Consider the following 22425-nt stretch of genomic DNA (forward strand, 5'->3'; position numbering starts at 1 on the left):
CTATGCTGAACTAGGCCCATATACCATTGTTTTGGAGTGCCAGCTGGAGTAACTGGGACATTTGGTTTCCTTAATTATATTTATTCATCAACTGGACTCTCTAAACCCTCTGGAATATTAGAATCTCTTGTTTCTAAGTTTAGGCCTACACCTCCTGAAGGGACTCGCACCATATCCAGATAAACTATATTTTTTTTGTATTTACTGTAGTTTGTATTTATACTGTGGTATGTTTTAAAAGTAAAGCACTAATGAGCTAGCTCTTCCTGTATTGATTCACAAAAAGAAAACAATCTCTAAGGTAACCTAATAAGGGCTGAAAGACCCACAGATGAATAACTTTTATTTTATTTACAATTAAAATTATTACGCTATTATATCCTCTCATGTTTCCTAAATTTACACTGGAATTTGTGAAGATCCATGCATTGGGTATATTTTGGGATGGAAAAGATGCAGAACCCAATCTCATTACAAACAGATAAGTCTTCCACAAATCTCACTATGGTACGCAAGTACCTACAGTAGCACTTTAAATTATTTCTTAATTAAGCTACACTATCAGGTGCTTGTCCTCTTATATTTTTTTACAGATTTTTCCAACTGACCGCAGTTTAAATACACTATAGGATTTCCATTATGATATGCAATAAACATGTATTGTTTTTAGCACTGTTTTCATTTGTATCACTTGTCTTGAAATTAATATAACTTGTGGTTGCTGTGAATTAACTAACGCAATAAGACAGCCACAATTTGAAATAATGCAGCTGCGAGGCTAATTATTTAAGCTGGAGTGTTCTATACGCAATCTGCAATGGCTAAACAGTACTGCTGATAGTCATCAGCATAATTGTGTATGTACTAAGACCTCCAGGACCCAATCCTCCTGAAGATGTACTTAGCCTAAATTTGCCTACCCGTGTTCTGCTTTCCAGGGAAATGCAAGTTAATTATATGCAAAATTACATGTAGGGACTATTTACTAAGCCTTGGATGGAGATAAAGTGGACGGAGATAAAGCACCAGCCATTTGGCTCCTAACTGTCATTTTTCAAACCCAGCCTGTGACATGACATACCCTCCACCATTTTACACATACAAATTGGTACAAATTAAGAAAAGTGGCGTGGCCACGCGCCCTTTCCTATACTTTCAATGGAAGCTTGGAGAGCCAAAAATCGGTACAGACCGTAAAATAAAGGTACTGTACCTGCTAAAAAGGTACAGTTGGAGGGTATGACATGACAGTTAGGAGCTGATTGGCTGGTACTTTATCTCCGTCCACTTTATCTCCATCCAAGGCTTAGTAAATAGACCCCTATGTACATTTTCGCTTTGCATTCGCATACATCTTTAAATTAGTCCCATATTTTAAAAATGATTACCGTGCACTTGAAGTTTCTCTGTCTGTCTGTTTTCAGCCTGACCTAATAAGCTTTTGGTTCTAAGAACAATAAAGCTGGACAGCAGATCAGCATCATTCTTTGCTAGTTTCTCAGGTCCACAAAGGCCACCGTCCATACTCTTGTGTGCTTTACAAGTGTCTCTTAGATTAATGTTAGCTGGCTTCACATGGCTGATTGATGACGCTGCTGTTGTTATGGATTGTAAATTCTGTTTTGGTTCATGTTTTTGTAAAGGCAGCAATACACTGGATTCATCTTCTTCATTCTCATGTATAAGTGAGTGTGTAGTATCTGCGGTAGAAATGGGGTCCGCAAAAGTCACACTGACATTTCTCTGTGAAGGGGGCTGTATATGGATTATTTTAGATGGAGAAGAGTCACGAGAGCGAGCTTGTTCTTCATGATTATGAACGATGATATTTTGTTTCAGTGAACACTGACATACACTTTCTTCCAATATACCTTAAAAAAATAGATTTATCAATTACAGTACTTTATATAGCAAATGCACATGTTGAACGTAATGGTGTAGCCATACAATAGTAGCCAAAAGGTCTAAATCGATTCAAAATGGTCAACATGCACAAGGCTGACATAGTCAAAAGGTCAACAGGGTCAAAAGGTCAATACAGAAATGGTCGACACTTGAAAATGTCGACATGATTTTTTCATGTTTTTTGGGTGTCAAATTCTACCTTGCAGCACGTGAAACCCCAAATAGTGCACCGTGTCTCTTCACAGCTTTGCACTCGGCACAGGTTACTGTTCCCAATTGTAGTCCATGTGGATGGTAAAGTATGAAAAAGTTGAAAACATTTAAAAAAACAAAAACCTCATATTGACCATTGCCGTGTTGACCATTTGAACCTGTTGACCTTTTGACCATAACGACAACAGTATGTGCCTGTCGATCATTTGGTATCAACCTTCTAACTGTCGACCTATCAGCCGGATACCGTGTGTGTGTGTGTGTGTGTATATATATATATATATATATATATGTATAAAATAAGACACAAGAGGCTGCGGCACTCCAATAGTAAACCATGTATTGATTTACATAATCTTAATGTCTTATTTTATCCATTAATTCACTGAAGGCACCCATTATGTTGCACTTCTGATTGCAACAAGTGCGGGTTCATTTTTTGGACTATATATATATATATATAATATACAGATCTGAGGGCGCTATCAAGAAGTACTGTTCATCATATTAGTACATAATTAAAAACAACTTTCTTAAAAAACTGTTTTGGTATTTATTGTTAACACAAAACGTAACATCAGCATATAAACACAGAGATACAATTTCAAATTAGTAATCCGTTGAATGGCACAGTTCTTTGACACTATGTGGCATACATGGAATAGATGCTTGAGTAAGCCTTTTCTTTACCAGCATGCAGCATGGATAGATATACAGTCAGAAAAAGACAAAACCAACGCGTTTCGTCCCGTTCTGGGACTTCCTCAGCTTTAAGTTTATAATTGAGCTGTAGTCTGTTAATGTATTAATGCCCACACTGTGTGTGTTTTAAAGTTTAATTTGTATAGTTTTTGTTTAGTGTCTGCAGGGACTCTGAGACAGCGCCCGTACGGACGCTTCCACGGTTCCCATGGAAACTCTCCTGTTCACCCGGCACACCCGACACGTCATCATCCAGCGATGCGGAAGACAGCAGAGCGGTCTGGCTGGCGGTGGTGCCGATGGACAGGTGAGTGTGTTCAGGTCTAAAGGATGTTTTTGTATATATGTATGTTTTGTTATTCACAGTCTTTTCACTGCTGTTTGGCCCTGAGGACAGGGTATTTGCCCCGAAACATGTCGGCCAGTTTGGTCTAATAAAATACCCATGCTTTTTGCATTTACTTGAGCCTGTTTGAGTGCCGCCTCCCACACACATAGCTACATAGTGACCTCGAGTCACCAGGAGGGCACCGCAGCTTTTGATTATTGGTACACTGGAGTGCTGGTCTTTTAGTTTTATATATATATATAGATATATATAGATATATATAGATATATAGATATAGATAGATATATATAGATATATATAAATATAATCATTTAATATTACAGTTCTATTATTTGGACAAACACAATGCAAGTTTTTTGGACACATTTCAACCTTTTTAAATCATACTTGCCTACTCTCTCGGAATAAGCGGTAGGCTCCCGAAAATTGGGTGACCCTCCCGGCTTCCCGGAAGAGCAGGCAAGTCTCCCGATTTTTCAAGTCCTGCCCTGCCCTGCTGCCCACTTTTTGAGTAAAGTGGGCGGTCCGGGCAGTCGATGATGCGATTCTTGCCGAATCGCTTATCATAGCCATGCCCCCTGCAGTATGTCGGTAATCGCATTACAGAGCAGGGGGCGTGGCTTAAATGATGTGCCATGATAACCCCACCCATGCTCCACATCCATCCCGCCCCTTATGTACATCATAGCCCTGCCCCGCTTCCCTGCTGAGCCGACCTGGCTGCTCTCTCCCGGAGAGAGCAGCCAGGATGTCGGCACGTATATTTTAAATACATAAATACATGCATATATTTTTCAAATAAAAAATGTTTAAAAATGTTTCATGTTCTATTTCACTTGGAGTCACTGTACCCTACGGAGTTATGTGGCTATGCCAGTTTTATACATAATTGTTGAATTGAATTATTGTCCTTCAGTATCTGACTGGGGCATGAAAGGCTCACTTGGGGAATGCAGTAGTAGGGGCCCATGCTTAGGGGTGTGGCCAGCCTCCAGAGGGGGTTTGGCCAGGTACCACAGTGTTTTGCGTAACCATTAGAGAGTGCATTGTCTGGGCCCCTTGATAACTATATATAGTACACACTGCTAGTCTATACATGATAATGTACCAGATTAATGACAGCAATGCACTGTAGAAAATACACTATATAGTCCTGTGAAGTATAATGTATAATTCAAGGGCACAGTCTGGAACCTTATCCCTAGAGGAGGGGGTGGGCCCTCAGTGGCATCAATAGGGGGCATGGGCACTCCTGGATGTCACCCGCCGAGGGGGGACACCAAACTGCTGGCTCCTCCTAAGTGACAGAAATCGGGTACTGCACTGTAACATTACTTGCAGCACTCAGCTCCTGTCACAGTGTAGGAGCCATCACTGCAGACAGACAGTCTCTGGGGGCAAGCCAGCATCTCCGTGATGAAAACGGAGATGGGCCACACTCTTCCCATGAGGCCACATCTCTTTTTTGCAGCGCATGCCTTCACCACCATGCCTTCACCAAGCATGGGGTAGTCACCATACATGGGGTATTTCAACGGCACCGGGTGTCACTTAGCATAGCGATGTCTGTCAGACTGTCGATACTATTTAGATCTTAGCATTGTATGGTAATTTGTGATGGTCTTGGGCAAATTCTCCTAATAGTTTGCCAATGAAATGCCACATTTTCAGTTTTCTCTGTGAATGCATACAGTATATAAGATAAACAATTTTCACTACCAAGTACTGGTACTGTAAAAGTGTTTGAATTGTGATGATAAAGCTCTCAATTATTTAAATCGCTCAGTTGCGCTGTTTGTCAGGTAGTCTCATGTGTATGACCAGCTGTAAGCATCTCCATGTGGAGTTCACTTCAGGTGCTGTCAGGGTCAGTCTCTCCTTGGTAGATGGCTGCTGCTGCAGTCTCTGCTCTCTCCCTGTAATCTCCTTACAATGCTGACTAATCCCCAATTACTTCCCTTGCTAACACTCTTTCTTAGCATGTAACACTAATCACTTTCTTTATTATTTATTAATATTTAAAAATTACCTTACAATCTTGCAAGCTGCTAAATACATAAATACATTATTTCTTTCATTTTTTTTTAACCTCAAAAGGCTCTTTTGTATATCTACCAGTCTTCCTTTTGCCTCCTATTTCTGCAGTATCCTTTGGGGTATATATACTAAAGTGCATGTTTATAGAAGTGGAGATGTTTCCCATAGCAATCAATCAATCAATCAATCAATCAATCAATCAATCAAATTCTAGCTATTATATTCTAGAAGTTGCTAGATAAATGATAAGTAGAATCTGATTGGTTGCTATGGGAAGCATCTCAGTTCTATAAATCTGCACTTTAGTAAATATACCCCCTACTCGCTCCCTTTGTTCCCCTATATATCCGTAGCTTTATTTAATCTAATACTATAATACTCTGGCTCTCTTTCCATCTAAGGGTTGCTGTCTCCATGCCTCTACACTTAACCAGCCTCTTGCTCCATCCTTTTAATGTTCTAGTTGCCTCTCTCTCTGGGATTTATTCAGAGATGAATGCAGATGCAGCCATGACTGAAACTGTTTGCACAGCGTGACTGCAACTTTATGCTAATGCGACAGCCGAAATGCCCACTAGCTGCGGCTCAAATCCACCTCTGTGCACCAGGGACGTGCAGTCAGGGGAGGCAGTGCCTCCCCTGTCATAATGATTAAAATAATAAAAAGAAGATATTTATAACACAGAGGGCCATATTCAATTAGCAGTGATAACGGACTTTTCACGTGAAAAGTCCGGTTTTCGGGTGAAAAACCGGACTTTTCACGTGAAATGCAATTACAGCCTATTCAATTATCCTGGAAAATTTATCGGTGATCATGTTTTCACTAATTTCACTTCACCTTCTCTGAAGCAGGTGAAAAGTTGGGAAAAGTCACTATTTTAAGGTAAAAATGTTTGGATATGGTACAGAACTCCTGGGACACCCCCCTTTATGACTAATTAGGCACGTTGAAGTTTTTAATTATTTTTAATTGGCCAATAATGACATGTCATTTTTGGGGTGAAAAAGTAAAAAGTGATGGAAATTGGGGTTCAAGGTATGGGACAGGTATATTGGGGTGCTTTATGAGTGGGACAGGTGTTTTTTAGGCTTGCAGATGGGAGTAATCAGTCTGTTTCCACTTTTTTTTAAAGTACCCTAAAATGACCCAAATATATACTTATACCCATTTTCATGTACCCCAAATTTAATGAGAGCATTTATTTTGCTCAAAAAAACTTGCTTTCTATAATTTTTTTGCATTTTAAAAAAAATGCATATAACCGCCATTTCACACAATTTAAGTCCCCAAAAACTCTCTAATGTGATCTCTAACACACTTCTCTTCTGTTTTCCTATGTTAGTTTAGCATTTTTTGGGGTACAGGCTGATTTCCCCATTTTCACCTGCACTTTTCACTGCAAGGATTTTCACGTGAAACCCGGTCGGAATTGAATAGGTCGAAAAATGGAGTGTTTTCGCGGCAATTTTCGGCCGATTGCCGCGAAAAATTTTCGGGCAAAAAATTGCCGCGAATTTGCGAAAAATTGAAAAACGGAGCGTTTTCGCGGCAATTTTCGTCCGATTGCCGCGAAAAATTTTCGGGCGAAAAATTGCCGCGAATTTGCGGATAATTGAATATCCCCCAGAGTCTGTGATAAATATCTTCTTTTATTATTTTAATAATTTTCCCCCTGTGCCTCCCGCTGCTAACATTAAAGTCCGGGCAGCGGGGGCAGGCAGAGGGCAGGGCGAAGCAATGGGCTGTAAAAGCTCATTGAAAATGCATGGTGAAGCGCCATTTTTGAAATTCAAGATGGCCCCCGTGAGCCAATCACGGCTCGCCGTGTCACCGCTCCGCCCCTTCTGGTTGACTTATAAGTCAGCGCGAGGGAGCGGCTGTCAGTCTGACGGCAGAGGAGGAGCAGAGAAGAGCTCCTGAAGTAAGAAGACGCTGTGGAAGTCCTGGATGGGTGGCGGCTATGCCAAAGAGCTTAACGGCTGCCGCCCACCAGGTGAAGCCAGAAGACGCCGTGGAAGTCCTGAATGGGCGGAGGCCATGCAAAAGAGCTTAACGGCCGCCGACCACCAGGTGAAGCCAGAAGACGCCGTGGGAGCCCTGGGGAGGCGGCGGACATGCAAAATAGCTGCCCAAAGGCCCCGCCCCCCAGGTGAAGAACCAGTACAACCAGTCTCATTGTTATTTCTTTATTACAGCCACTCCATTCAATACTATTCCTCTGAACAACACTACTGAACAGGAATTATAGCTCCTCGATCTTGTCCCATACCAATCCTCACTGCTAGATCACCCGCCACCCAAATTTCCAGACTACCCACACGCATTAAGAACCCAGCCAACCTGATCCCCATTACCCCCGTCTCCTCCCTTCCCTTCTCCTGTGCACTCTGGAATGCTAGATCAATCTGCAACAAGTTGCCAACTATCCACGACCTCTTCATCTCCCACTCTTTTAACCTTCTCGCCATCACTGAAACCTGGCTCTCCTCCTCTGACACCACCTCCCCTGCTGCCCTCTCCTACGGAGGCCTCTCCTTCACCCACACGGTCAGACCTGATGGCCGCCAGGGTGGAGGCGTGGGCATCCTTCTCTCTCCTAACTGCACCTTTCATGTCATCCCACCTGAGCCCTCCCTCACCTTCTCCACCTTTGAGGTCCACACTATCCGCCTCTTCTACCCCATTCACCTCCATGTGGCAGTGATCTACCGCCCCCCTGGCCGCTGTACACCTTTCCTTGACAACTTTGCTGCCTGGCTTCCCCACTTTCTCTCCTCCGACCTCCCCTTTATCATCCTCGGTGACTTTAACATCCCTATCGACATCACTAATGCAGCTTCCTCTAACCTTCTTGCTCTTTCCACCTCCTTTGGACTTTCTCAATGGTCCTCCACCCCTACTCACAATCTCGGCCACTCCCTCGACCTTGTCTTCACCCACCGATGTGATCTCTCTGATTTATCTAACTCTTCCTTCCCTCTCTCTGACCACCATCTGCTTTCTTTCACCCTCTCATCTTCCCCTCTCTGCTCCACACCCAGACCCACCATCACCAGACGCAATCTCGGGTCCCTCAACCCCGCTATCATGTCCTCCCTCGAGACCTTCCTCTCTCCTCTTTCCACTATGACTTGTCGCAACCAGGCAGCCTCCTTCTATAACTCTTCCCTTACTGCTGCTCTTGACTCTGTGGCCCCCCTCTCATCTGTCCCCCTCCGCCGCTCCAAACCCCAACCCTGGCACACCAAACTCACACGATTCCTACAAAAATGTTCACGGTCTGCAGAACGCTCCTGGAGGAGATCCCACTCTCTGGCAGACTTTCTCCATTTCAAGTTTATCCTCTCTTCCTATAGCTCTGCTCTTTCTCTCGCCAAGCAATCCTTTTTCCAAACAATCATCTCTTCTCAGTCCTCCAGTCCACGCCGACTCTTTGAAACTTTCAACACTCTCCTTCGCCCCCCTCCTCCTCCCCTCCCCTCTTCCCTCACTCCCACTGACTTTGCCTCCTTCTTCATCTCCAAAATTGAGGATATTCAAAATTACATCTCCTCCCGTCACCCCTCTGCTGCCCCCCTGCTCCCACCATCCCTCCCGTCCATCTATCCCACCCTGTCCTGCTTCCGTCCCACCTCAGACAAGGAAGTCCACTCCCTCATCTTATCCTCTCCCCCCACAACCTGCCACTTGGACCCCCTCCCCTCCCGTCTTCTCCGCTCCCTCCCCCCGCTCATCTCTATCTATGGCCGCCAGCCCCAAGTAGTACAATGATTACTCCTTCGCTACTTACATCTAAGCTGTATTATGTTTTGAGAACTGTGTTGCTCTTTGTTACCTGCACTCCATTTTTGTTATTTATTTACTGTTATGCTAAGTTTTGTCTCCCTGTACTGTCCTTTGTACGGCGCTGCGAAACACTTGTGGCGCCCTATAAATAAAATGTAATAATAATAATAACAAACTTTTTTTTAAAAATGTGTTGTGTGTTTATTTTAATATTTTCTGTACAGGAGGACTACAGGTGCCAGCAGGCACTTTATGTCCGGGCTGCTGGCACTTGTGGTTCTCCAAGTGCCGGCATGCTGCGGCTTGCATGCTGGGACCTGTATGTCCCCTGTAAAGAACAATATTAGCATGGCATGAACCCCGCACCCACCGCCATCAAGGGTGCGGGGCATAGCACTGGGCTGGCTGCTTGTTGCTCGGGGTGGGGACCCCATTCAATTTTTCTGGGGTCCCCACTTTCCGAGTAATTTCAGCCCTGGGCTGACTGGTTTGGGGGGTGTTTAATGCTATGGCAAGGGGACCCCATACCGAGTGTCTCCGCTGCTATGGCATTACTCCCCCATTTTTTTTTAAATATATTAAACGGGGAGGGGAGCGGCGCTAGCGATTTAGTGATTCATCCGGTGCCTCCCCAGCCACAGACCTCACCGCAAGTCACTGCTGTGCACACAAAGACACACCATCGGTCCACCATCAGACATTAGAGCAGCCCTGTGGTTGTTCAGAATGTCCATCAGAACATTGTCGCTGGGGCCAGTGCAACAGCATCTTTGGATCACTGGCCACGTCATGCTCACATCTGGCAAGCCACCCCTTTGTTACCTCCCACGAACGTAACAAAAAAGCCTCTCTCTAGGGCAGATGTATTACGCCTGGAGAAGAGGTAAAGCAGAAGGTGACAATGTACCAGCCAATCTGCTCCCAACTAACAAGTAACAGGCTGGATTTGAAAAAAATTACAGGAGCTGACTGGCTGGTGCGTTATCACCTTCTGCTTTATCACTTCTCCAGGCTTAATACATCTGCCCCTCTGTGACAAAATAATTTCAGCATCTGTTTTACAGTTGTGTGCTGTCTGCATAGTTGCGTTAGCTTTTGTACCAACCAAACGTCTCAATCTGGGCCTGTTTCAGAACAATGAACCTGTACTACCCACTCTGACGTTTGTGGGTAATAAAAAAATATACTGAAAAATACTGTAGAAGAATGAGTGTAAATATGGTTATAAGGTATGAAGAAACTTTCAAACTGATCAGATCGGTATCGGATCCTCGGTATATATTAGAATGAAGCATGAAGAATGGAGCAACATATCACTCTGTCCTTCATTTACATAGAACTAGGTTGCAAGCCGCGCAGCAGGACTGACCGGGCAACGACGCTAGCGACCGCGGAAACCCGCATATTGGGCATACACACTGAGCAATATGTCCAATATGTATTTTCGATTCAGCCAAAAACTACATATCGGGCCAATATCTTTAGCTATTCTTTTTTCTTCTTCTAAGATAATATGTCAATAATTAGATGTTTTGTTCAAGACGTAAGTTCAAGGAGAAGAAAGCAGAAATTAAAGGGCAGAGGTAATCCTACCAGTATAATTACCAATATTTTATACAAAATGTCTTAAAACATGTAATATAAAGCTATAAAGTAAATTAGTAATTATATAATAATATAAATACAGGTTGAGTATCCCATATTCAAATATTCCGAAATACGGAATATTCCGAAACACAATTTTTTTTGAGTGAGAGTGAAACAGTGAAACCTTTGTTTTCTGATGGCTCAATGTACACAAACAGGCTAATACGGACGGAGGGGACGGAGTTACACGGGTTCGAGGGGCGGAGCTACACGGACCAGGTGCTGTGTTGAAGAGGGAGAGGAAGCTGCTCCTGATCCGGCCAGCCAGATTTAGGTAAGTGGAGGGAAAGAGAAAGTGAGTGAGAGAAAGTGTGTGTGTGTGTGTGTGTGTGTGTGTGTAGGTGGCACTACTATTGGGGGGATTATGTATAAGTATTACTAGGGGCACTATACTGTATGTTTAAGTGGAGCTACTTCTGGGGGCACTGTGTATAAGCAGCACAACTACTGGGGTCACTACGCTGTCTGCCGTAATGTGTAAACAGGGCACGCTGTCTGCCGTAATGTGTAAAAAAGGGGACGCTGTCTGCCGTAATGTGTAAAAAGGGGACGCTGTCTGCCGTAATGTGTAAAAAGGGGACGCTGTCTGCCGTAATGTGTAAAAAAGGGGACGCTGTCTGCCGTAATGTGTAAAAAGGGGGACGCTGTCTGGCGTAATGTGTAAAAAGGGGACTCTGTCTGTCGTAATGTGTAAAAAGGGGGACGCTATCTGCCGTAATGTGTAAAAAGGGGGACTGTCTGCCGTAATGTGTAAAAAGGGGACTCTGTCTGCTGTAATGTGTAGAAAGGGGACGCTGTCTGCAGTAATGTGTAATAAGGGGACGCTGTCTGCAGTAATGTGTAAAAAGAGGGACGCTGTCTGCCGTAATGTGTAAAAAAGGGGACTCTGTCTGCCGTAATGTGTAAAAAAGGGGACGCTGTCTGTAGTAATGTGTAAAAAAGGGGACGCTGTCTGCCGTTATGTGTAAAAAGGGGACGCTGCATGCCGTAATGTGTAAAAAGGGGACACTGTCTGCCGTAATGTGTAAAAAGGGCACGCTGTCTGCCGTAATGTGTAAAAAGGGGGACTGTCTGCCGTAATGTGTAAAAAAGGGGACTCTGCTGTAATGTGTAAAAAGGGGACGCTGTCTGCAGTAATGTGTAAAAAAGGAGACGCTGTCTGCCATAATGTGTAAAAAAGGGGACGCTGTCTGCCGTAATGTGTAAAAAGGGGAGGCTGTCTGCAGTAATGTGTAAAAAGGGAGACTGTCTGCCGTAATGTGTAAAAACGGGACGCTGTCTGCCGTAATGTGTAAAAGGTGAACTCTGTCTGCTGTAATGTGTAGAAAGGGGACGCTGTCTGCAGTAATGTGTAATAAGGGGACGCTGTCTGCAGTAATGTGTAATAAGGGGACGCTGTCTGCAGTAATGTGTAAAAAGAGGGACGCTATCTGCCGTAATGTGTAAAAAAGGGGATGCTGTCTGTAGTAATGTGTAAAAAAGGGGACGCTGTCTGCCGTAATGTGTAAAAAAGGAGACGATGTCTGCCATAATGTGTAAAAAAGGGGACGCTGTCTGCCGTAATGTGTAAAAAGGGGATGCTGTCTGCCGTAATGTGTAAAAAGGGAGACTGTCTGCCGTAATGTGTAAAAACGGGACGCTGTCTGCCGTAATGTGTAAAAGGTGAACTCTGTCTGCTGTAATGTGTAGAAAGGGGACGCTGTCTGCAGTAATGTGTAATAAGGGGACGCTGTCTGCAGTAATGTGTAAAAAGAGGGACGCTGTCTGCCGTAATGTGTAAAAAAGGGGACTCTGTCTGCCGTAATGTGTAAAAAAGGGGATGCTGTCTGTAGTAATGTGTAAACAAGGGGACGCTGTCTGCCGTAATGTGTAAAAAGGGGACGCTGCATGCCGTAATGTGTAAAAAGGGGACACTGTCTGCCGTAATGTGTAAAAAGGGCACGCTGTCTGCCGTAATGTGTAAAAAAGGGGACGTTGTCTGCCGTAATGTGTAAAAAGGGGGACTGTCTGCCGTAATGTGTAAAAAAGGGGACTCTGCTGTAATGTGTAAAAAAGGGGACGCTGTCTGCCATAATGTGTAAAAAAGGGGACGCTGTCTGCAGTAATGTGTAAAAAAGGAGACGCTGTCTGCCATAATGTGTAAAAAGGGGGACGCTGTCTGCCGTAATGTGTAAAAAGGGGATGCTGTCTGCCGTAATGTGTAAAAAGGTAGACTGTCTGCCGTAATGTGTAAAAACGGGACGCTGTCTGCAGTAATGTGTAAAAGGTGAACTCTGTCTGCCGTAATGTGTAAAAAGGGGAATCTGCCCGCCGTAATGTGTAAAAGGGGCCCTGCCTGGTGTAGTGGTGCTGCTGTGCGGCGTACTTTGAATAATGGAGACTACTGTGCACCGTTATATGAATTGGTATTATTTTGTGGCCACACCCCTACCCCATGAAGCCATGCCCCTATATTTCTTGTGCGCGCCCGCGGCGCGCACTGACCCTGTTTTACATAGAGGGGGGCTCCGATGCCGCTTCTTGCACACAGTGCTAAGATGTCTAGTTATGGCACTGTTGCTAGGTATCCATTTCCCTGGCCCTGTGCAGGTCTCCCTCACCAGATCCTCTCCAGGGGTGAAGGGGTGGACTTGGACGGGATGAGGGGGGCCCAAAGCATTTTGTTGCACCTGGGCCCACGGCTCGCTAGTTCTGCTAGTGGCACAACTACTGGGGGCATGGTGTATAAGCAGCACAACTACTGGGGGCACTGTATATTAACAGCACAACTACTGGGGGCACTGTATATAAGCAGTACAACTACTGGGGGCACTGTGTATAAGCAGCACAACTACTGGGGGCACTGTGTATAAGCAGCACAACCTCTGGGGGCACTGTGTATAAGCAGCACAACTACTGGGGGGATTGTGTATAAGCAGCACAACTACTGGGGGCACTGTGTATAAGCAGCACAACTACTGGGGGGACTGTGTATAAACAGCACAACTACTGGGGGCACTGTGTATAAGCAGCACAACTACTGGGGGCACTGTGTATAAGCAGCACAACTACTGGGGGCACTGTGTATAAGCAGCACAACTACTGGGCGGACTGTGTATAAACAGCACAACTACTGGGGCCACTGTGTATAAGCAGCACAACTACTGGGGCCACTGTGTATAAGCAGCACAACTACTGGGGGCACTGTGTATAAGCAGCACAACTACTGGGGGCACTGTGTATAAGCAGCACAACTACTGGGGGCACTGTGAATAAGCAGCACAACTACTGGGGGCACTGTGAATAAGCAGCACAACTACTGGGGGCACTGTGAATAAGCAGCACAACTACTAGGGGCACTGTGTATAAGCGGCGTTACTACTGGGGGCACTATGCGTGTCAGTGGCACTCCTACTGGGGCACTATGCATATAAGCAGCGCTACTCCTCGGGGCACTATGCGTGTTATCTGTGCTATTACTGGGGGCACTATGCGTATAAGCGGCGCTACTGTATGCGGTGTAATGTGAATAAGATTATGCTACTGTGTGGAGGGGTTCACTATGATATGCCGGCGGTCGGGCTCCCGGCGATCAGCATACCGGCGCCGGGAGCCCGAACGCCGGCTTACCGACAGTGTGGCGAGCGCAAATGAGCCCCTTGCGGGCTCACTGCGCTCGCCACGCTACGGGCGCGGTGGTACGCGCGCCACACTATTTTATTCTCCCTCCAGGGGGGTCGTGGACCCCCACGAGGGAGAATAAGTGTCGGTATGCCGGCTGTCGGTATGCCGGCTGTCGGGCTCCCGGCGCTGGTATGCTGGTCGCCGGGAGCCCGACCGCCGGCATACTGAAGACCACCCGTGTGGAGTAATTTGAAATGGGGATACTATTGTGTAACCTCGCCACATCCTTGTGAGACCACACACCCTTCTTCTTTGTGTCCCGTCCCTCTGTAAAGTATAGGAGGGCGCAAATTTATAGTTTGCAGGGGGGCGCCGAACACCCTAGCCCGGCCCTGTACACAAACTTTGTTTAATACACAAAGGTATTAAAAATATTGTATTAGAAGACCTTCAGGCTGTGTGTATAAGGTGTATATGAAACATAAATGAATTGTGTGAATGTACACACACTTTGATTAATGCAAAAATAAGATTTTAAACCTACCGGTAAATCTTTTTCTCGTAGTCCGTAGAGGATGCTGGGGACTCCGTAAGGACCATGGGGAATAGACGGGCTCCACAGGAGACATGGGCACAAAAAAGAACTTTAGGTATGGGTGTGCACTGGCTCCTCCCTCTATGCCCCTCCTCCAGACCTCAGTTAGAGAAACTGTGCCCAGAGGAGACAAACAGTACGAGGAAAGGATTTTGCAAATCCAAGGGCAGGATTCATACCAGCCACACCATTCACACCGTATAACATGGGATATACGAACCAGTCAACAGTATGAAAAAAACCCAGTATCAGTCCAAAACTGATCCAACTGAAACATAACCCTTATGTAAGCAACAACTATATACAAGTCCTGCAGGATGTTGTCCGTACAGGGACGGGCTCCCAGCATCCTCTATGGACTACGAGAAAAAGATTTACCGGTAGGTTTAAAATCTTATTTTCTCTTACGTCCTAGAGGATGCTGGGGACTCCGTAAGGACCATGGGGATTATACCAAAGCTCCAAAACGGGAGGGAGAGTGCGGACGACTCTGCAGCACCGAATGAGCAAACATTAGGTCCTCATCGGCCAGGGTATCAAACGTGTAGAATTTTGCAAAAGTGTTTGAACCCGACCAAGTCGCGGCTCGGCAAAGTGGTAATGCCGAGACGCCCCGGGCAGCCGCCCAAGAAGAGCCCACCTTCCTAGTGGAATGGGCCTTGACCGAATTCGGTTACGGCAATCCAGCCGTAGAATGAGCCTGCTGAATCGTGTTACAGATCCAGCAAGCAATAGTCTGTTTAGATGCGGGAACACCAACCTTGTTGGCTGCATACAGGATAAACAGAGCCTCTGTTTTCCTAACCCGAGCCGTTCTGGCCACATAAATTTTCAATGCCCTGACCACATCTAGGGACTCGGAATCCTCCACGTTCCTTGTAGCCATAGGCACCACAATAGGTTGGTTCATATGAAAAGAAGAAACCACCTTAGGCAAAAATTGGGGACGAGTCCGCAACTCAGCTCTATCCACATGGAAAATCAGATAAGGGCTTTTGTGAGACAAAGCCGCCAACTCTGACACTCGCCGTGCCGAAGCTAAGGCCAATAACATGACCACTTTCCAAGGTAGATAACACGGAGTGGATGCTGGATGGAACCAGCCAGGTAGTAGCATGAAGCTAGGGAACGAAGAAATGATGATGTGCAGGTACCGATGGTTTGTGGATACCGCTGGTATGTAGGTATCCGCTGGAGAAGCACCGGCACTTGAAGAAAGCTGAACACTGCTGGAAGCTGACCGCTGGAAGCAGATGGATCTGTAGCTGGAAGCTGGAGTAGTCATGGAAGACTGCAGAGTCAGGCTGCACCGCAGGGTGGTAAGCTGGTGCGGGTCTCATAGTGGTAACTGGAGACAGGAGCTGGAAACCTGGAACAAAATAACCACAGGAGAGAGAAACTGGAAACAAGGTTTGACAACCAAAGCACTGACGATTTCCTGGTGCAGGCTCAGTCCCTTTATACCCTTAGGTGTAAAGGGATTGGATGACTTAATTATGCAGATCTCAGCAGAGCTATGGATTGGAGGTCAGGATCATGTGACTGGAACCAAGATGGCTGCGCCCATACCGGCCTGTGGAGGGAAAGCTGTTTGTATTCACCACATGGAGATTCCTCTGTAATGGTGGCAGTGAACATAGAGAACGCCGGCTTGCGTCTCAACCTTCAGCATGGACGGCCGCGGCTGCAGTAGGTGAGGAATGCCACATACCCTGTATGCATTAGGAATATGGAGATGATGCCCGAGGCCCCGCCGGCAGGTGACGCCATGCCAGTCGCCCGGGCTGGCATGGCGGATCAGCAGAGATGAGATATGAAGTATGAATGCTTGCATCACAGCTCGGCCCCAGGCCTAGGACGCTGGGACAGCCTTAGGAGACACCTGAAAGGTAAATAATGGCGTCCAGATACCCGGATCGTGACAGCACCCCCCCCTTTAGGAGTGGCCCCAGGACACTTCTTAGGCTTCTGAGGAAATTTAGAGTGGAAATTCCGGACCAAGGCAGGAGCATGGACATCTGAAGCATTGGTCCAAGAGCGCTCTTCAGGACCATAGCCCTTCCAGTCAATGAGATATTGTAACTGACCATAGCGGAAACGTGAATCCAGAATTTGGCAACTTCATACTCAACTCCCCGTTGAGTCTGGACTTTAGGAGCCGAAGTTAGTGCAGAATGGAATCGATTCAGAATCAGCGGTTTCAGAAGGGAAACATGAAATGTCCTAGGAACTTTCAAGAATGGGGGTAACTGGAGTTTGTAAGCAACAGGATTGATGACTTGTTCAATTTAAAAAGGACCGATGTAACGAGGCGCAAACTTCATGCTGGGAACTCTCAACCTCAAATTCTTCGTAGACAACCACACACGATCACCCACTTTGAGAGCAGGAACTGCCCTACGCTTCTTATCTGCAAACGTCTTGTATCTAGACGATGCTTTCAGCAGAGCCGCTCGCACATTTTTCCAGTTATTTGAAAACTGGCGTAAGGTGATATCCACGGCTAGTACAGAAGTTGCTGGAAGCGGCTGGAATTCTGGAACTTTAGGGTGGAATCCATAGTTGATGAGGAATGGTGTTGAAGAAGATGAGGAATGATATTGGTTGTTATGGCTGAACTCGGCCCAGGGAAGGAGTTGAACCCAGTCATCTTGCGAGGAAGACACATAGATGCAGAGGAAGGCCTCCAAGTCCTGATTCACCCTCTCAGTTTGACCATTGGTCTGAGGATGATAAGCTGTAGAAAACTTTAATTTGACTTGGAGAACTTGACACAAACTTCGCCAGAATTTGGCTACAAATTGTACTCCTCTATCAGAGATGATCTCCTCGGGAAGACCGTGTAGTCGGAAGATCTCTTGAATGAATACTTGAGCCAACTTGGAAGCTGACGGAAGACCGGTGAGAGGAATGAAATGTGCCATCTTGGTAAACCGGTCAACCACTACCCAGATGGTGTTAAACTTGTTGCACATAGGCAGGTCTGTAACAAAGTCCATCGACAAATGGGTCCACGGTCGGCGGGGAACAGATAATGGAACCAGTTGCCCCGCAGGAGACTGGCGGGGTACTTTGTGTTGAGCACACTTTGGGCAAGATGCAATAAACTCCATGACGTCCTTCTTCAGAGTTGGCCACCAATAAGACCTAGAGATAAACTTAAGGGTTTTCTGAATGCCTGTATGTCCGGCAAAACGGGAAGCATGTGCCCAATGCATGAGCTTCTTCCTTAACACTGGCTTCACAAAACTTTTCCCTGGTGGGGGCGTAGAGTCCATCCTTACCGTGGAGAATGCCAACGGATTGATAATAGGATGCTTGTCAGAAGACTCCGACTCATTTTCTTGCTCCCAAGAGCGGGAAAGGGCATCGGCCTTGCGATTCTGAGATTCCGGACAGAACTGGAGTTTAAAGTCGAACCTGGAAAAGAAAAGGGCCCATCTGGCCTGACGAGGATTAAGACATTGTGCGCCTTTCAAATAATAAGATTTTACTCACCGGTAAATCTATTTCTCGTAGTCCGTAGTGGATGCTGGGTACTCCGTAAGGACCATGGGGAATAGACGGGCTCCGCAGGAGACTGGGCACTCTTTAAAGAAAGATTAGGTACTATATCTGGTGTGCACTGGCTCCTCCCTCTATGCCCCTCCTCCAGACCTCAGTTAGGGAAACTGTGCCCGGAAGAGCTGACACTACAAGGAAAGGATTTGGAATCCAGGGTAAGACTCATACCAGCCACACCAATCACACCGTACAACTCGTGATAACTATACCCAGTTAACAGTATGAATAACAACTGAGCCTCACTGAACAGATGGCTCATAACAATAACCCTTTAGTTAAGCAATAACTATATACAAGTATTGCAGACAATCCGCACTTGGGACGGGCTCCCAGCATCCACTACGGACTACGAGAAATAGATTTACCGGTGAGTAAAATCTTATTTTCTCTGACGTCCTAGTGGATGCTGGGTACTCCGTAAGGACCATGGGGATTTTACCAAAGCTCCCAAACGGGCGGGAGAGTGCGGATGACTCTGCAGCACCGAATGAGCAAACTCAAGGTCCTCCTCAGCCAGGGTATCAAACTTGTAGAATTTTGCAAACGTGTTTGATCCCAACCAGGTAGCAGCTCGGCAAAGTTGTAAAGCCGAGACCCCTCGGGCACCCGCCCAAGAAGAGCCCACCTTCCTCGTGGAATGGGCTTTTACTGATTTAGGATGCGGCAGTCCAGCTGCAGAATGTGCAAGTTGAATCGTGGAACAGATCCAGCGAGCAATAGTCTGCTTAGAAGCAGGAGCACCCAGCTTGTTGGGTGCATGCAGGATAAACAGCGAGTCAGTCTTTCTGACTCTAGCCGTCCTGGAAACATAGATTTTCAGGGCCCGGACTACGTCCAGCAACTTGGAAGTCTCCAAGTCCCGAGTAGCCGCAGGCACCACAATAGGTTGTGAAAAAAGAAAAAAATACTGCGCCACAGATGGAAATAATGTCCTTTCTTAAAACCACAATATGGCTAAGCTATATTAGACACTCCCTGTTTGTGGGCGTCAGCTAAGCCCCCAAATACAATCGGGATGGTGAGCCCACGAAATGATTTGTGTTTATAAAAGGAAGGGATGGGGGCAGCGACCAATGGTGTCTATAAATAATTACAGGATATTTAAAAATATGTAAAATATAAACATTTATTTAAAATCTTTTAACAAAACTTTTTCTAAAAAATGGGATAAAAAGCAAATACACAATAGGTTGGTTCAAATGAAACGCTGATACCACCTTAGGGAGAAATTGGGGACGAGTCCTCAATTCTGCCCTGTCCATATGGAAGATCAGATAGGGGCTTTTACAGGACAAAGCCGCCAATTCTGACACCCGCCTAGCCGAAGCCAAGGCCAAAAGCATGACCACTTTCCACGTGAGATGTTTCAACTCCACGGTCTGAAGTGGCTCATACCAATGTGATTTTAGGAAATCCAACACAACGTTGAGATCCCAAGGTGCCACTGGGGGCACAAAAGGGGGCTGAATATGCAGCACTCCCTTAACAAACGTCTGAACTTCAGGCAGTGAAGCCAGTTCTTTTTGAAAGAAAATAGACAGGGCCGAAATCTGGACTTTAATGGATTCCAATTTTAGGCCCATAGTCACTCCTGACTGTAGGAAGTGCAGAAATCGACCCAGCTGAAATTCTTCTGTGGGGGCTTTCATAGCCTCACACCAAGCAACATATTTTCGCCATATGCGGTGATAATGTTTTGCCGTCACATCCTTCCTAGCTTTTATCAGCGTAGGAATGACTTCAACCGGAATGCCCTTTTCCATCAGGATCCGGCGTTCAACCGCCATGCCGTCAAACGCAGCCGCGGTAAGTCTTGGAACAGACAGGGCCCCTGCTGTAGCAGGTCCTGTCTGAGAGGCAGAGGCCAAGGGTACTCTGAGATCATTTCTTGTAGTTCCGGGTACCAAGTCCTTCTTGGCCAATCCAGAACGATGTGTACAGTTCTTACTCCTCTCTTTCTTATTATCCTCAGCACCTTTGGTATGAGAGGAAGAGGAGGGAACACATAAACCGACTGGTACACCCACGGTGTCACTAGAGCGTCCACAGCTATCGCCTGAGGGTCCCTTGACCTGGCGCAATATCTTTTTAGCTTTTTGTTGAGGCGGGACGCCATCATGTCCACCTGTGGCCTTTCCCAACGATTTACAATCAGCTGGAAGACTTCTGGATGAAGTCCCCACTCTCCCGGGTGGAGGTCGCGCCTGCTGAGGAAGTCTGCTTCCCAGTTGTCCACTCCCGGAATGAACACTGCTGACAGTGCTATCACGTGATTTTCCGCCCATCGGAGAATCCTTGTGGCTTCTGCCATCGCCATCCTGCTTCTGGTGCCGCCCTGTGTCGGTGTCGACTGAATCAGCACCGGCTGGTTTTGAAGCAGGGGTCTTGTCTGACTTAGGGCATTGTAAATGGCCCTTAGTTACAGAATATTTATGTGTAGGGAAGCCTCCTGACTCGACCATTGTCCTTGGAAGTTTCTTCCCTGAGTGACTGCCCCCCAACCTCCGAGGCTTGCATCCGTGGTCACCAGGACCCAGTCCTGTATGCCGAATCTGCGGCCCTCGAGAAGATGAGCACTCTGCAGCCACCACAGCAGAGACACCCTGGCCCTCGGGGACAGGGTGATCAGCCGATGCATCTGAAGATGCGATCCGGACCACTTGTCTAACAGATCCCACTGAAAGATCCTTGCATGGAACCAGCCGAATGGAATTGCCTCGTAAGAAGCTACCATCTTTCCCAGGACTCGCGTGCAGTGATGCACCGACACCTGTTTTATTTTCAGGAGGTCTCTGACCAGAGATGACAACTCCTTGGCCTTCTCCTCCGGGAGAAACACCTTCTTCTGTTCTGTGTCCAGAATCATACCCAGGAACAGCAGACGCGTCGTAGGAACCAGCTGCGACTTTGGAATATTCAGAATCCAGCCGTGCTGTTGTAGCACTTCCTGAGATAGTGCTACTCCGACCAACAACTGCTCCCTGGACCTCGCCTTTATAAGGAGATCGTCCAAGTACGGGATAATTATAACTCCCTTCTTTCTATCATCATTTCGGCCATTACTTTGGTAAATACCCTCGGTGCCGTGGACAGACCAAACGGCAACGTCTGGAATTGGTAATGGCAGTCCTGTACCACAAAACGAAGGTACACCTGGTGAGGTGGGTAAATGGGGACATGTAGGTAAGCATCCTTGATGTCCAGTGATACCATGTAATCCCCCTCTTCCAGGCTTGCAATAACCGCCCTGAGCGATTCCATTTTGAACTTGAACTTCCTTATATAAGTGTTCAAGGATTTCAAATTTAGAATGGGTCTCACCGAACCGTCTGGTTTCGGTACCACAAACATTGCGGAATAGTAACCCCGTCCCTGTTGAAGGAGGGGAACTTTTATTATCACCTGCTGGAGGTACAGCTTGTGAATTGCCGCCAGCACTACCTCCCTGTCATGGGGAGTAGCTGGCAAGGCAAATTTGAGGTAACGGCGAGGGGGAGACGTCTTGAATTCCAGCTTGTATCCCAGAGATACCACTTGTAGAACCCAGGGATCCACCTGTGAGCGAACCCACTGGTCGCTGAAGTTCCGGAGACGGGCCCCCACCGCACCTGGCTCCACCAGTGGAGCCCCAGCGTCATGCGGTGGATTTAGTGGAAGCAGGGGAGGATTTTTGTTCTTGGGAACTGGCTGTATGGTGCAGCTTTTTCCCTCTACCCCTGCCTCTGGGCAGAAAGGACGCGTCTTTAACCCGCTTGCCTTTCTGGGACCTAAAGGACTGTACCTGATAATACGGTGCTTTCTTAGGCTGTGAGGGAACCTGAGGTAAAAATGTCGACTTCCCAGCTGTTGCTGTGGAAACGAGGTCCGAGAGACCATCCCCAAACAATTCCTCACCCTTGTAAGGCAAAACCTCCATGTGCCTTTTAGAATCCGCATCACCTGTCCACTGCCGAGTCCATAATACTCTCCTGGCAGAAATGGACATTGCATTAATTCTAGATGCCAGCCGGCAAATATCCC

At 46.5% G+C, this 22425-nt stretch overlaps 1 protein-coding gene across 7 annotated transcripts in view; it reads right to left on the minus strand.

Moving 5' to 3' along the window:
* The window catches only part of SHOC1 (shortage in chiasmata 1), a 642525-nt gene that overhangs the window by 338521 nt on the left and 281579 nt on the right, over positions 1-22425 (minus strand). For all 7 annotated transcript variants that reach the window (XM_063914688.1, XM_063914690.1, XM_063914693.1 and 4 more), the window contains one exon: positions 1389-1871. In XM_063914688.1, coding sequence (XP_063770758.1) covers positions 1389-1871 — 483 coding nt within the window. The remainder of the gene's footprint in view (positions 1-1388; positions 1872-22425) is intronic.

Source organism: Pseudophryne corroboree, chromosome 1, assembly GCF_028390025.1.
Source record: "Pseudophryne corroboree isolate aPseCor3 chromosome 1, aPseCor3.hap2, whole genome shotgun sequence".
In the NCBI taxonomy this organism is placed as follows: Eukaryota; Metazoa; Chordata; class Amphibia; order Anura; family Myobatrachidae; genus Pseudophryne; species Pseudophryne corroboree.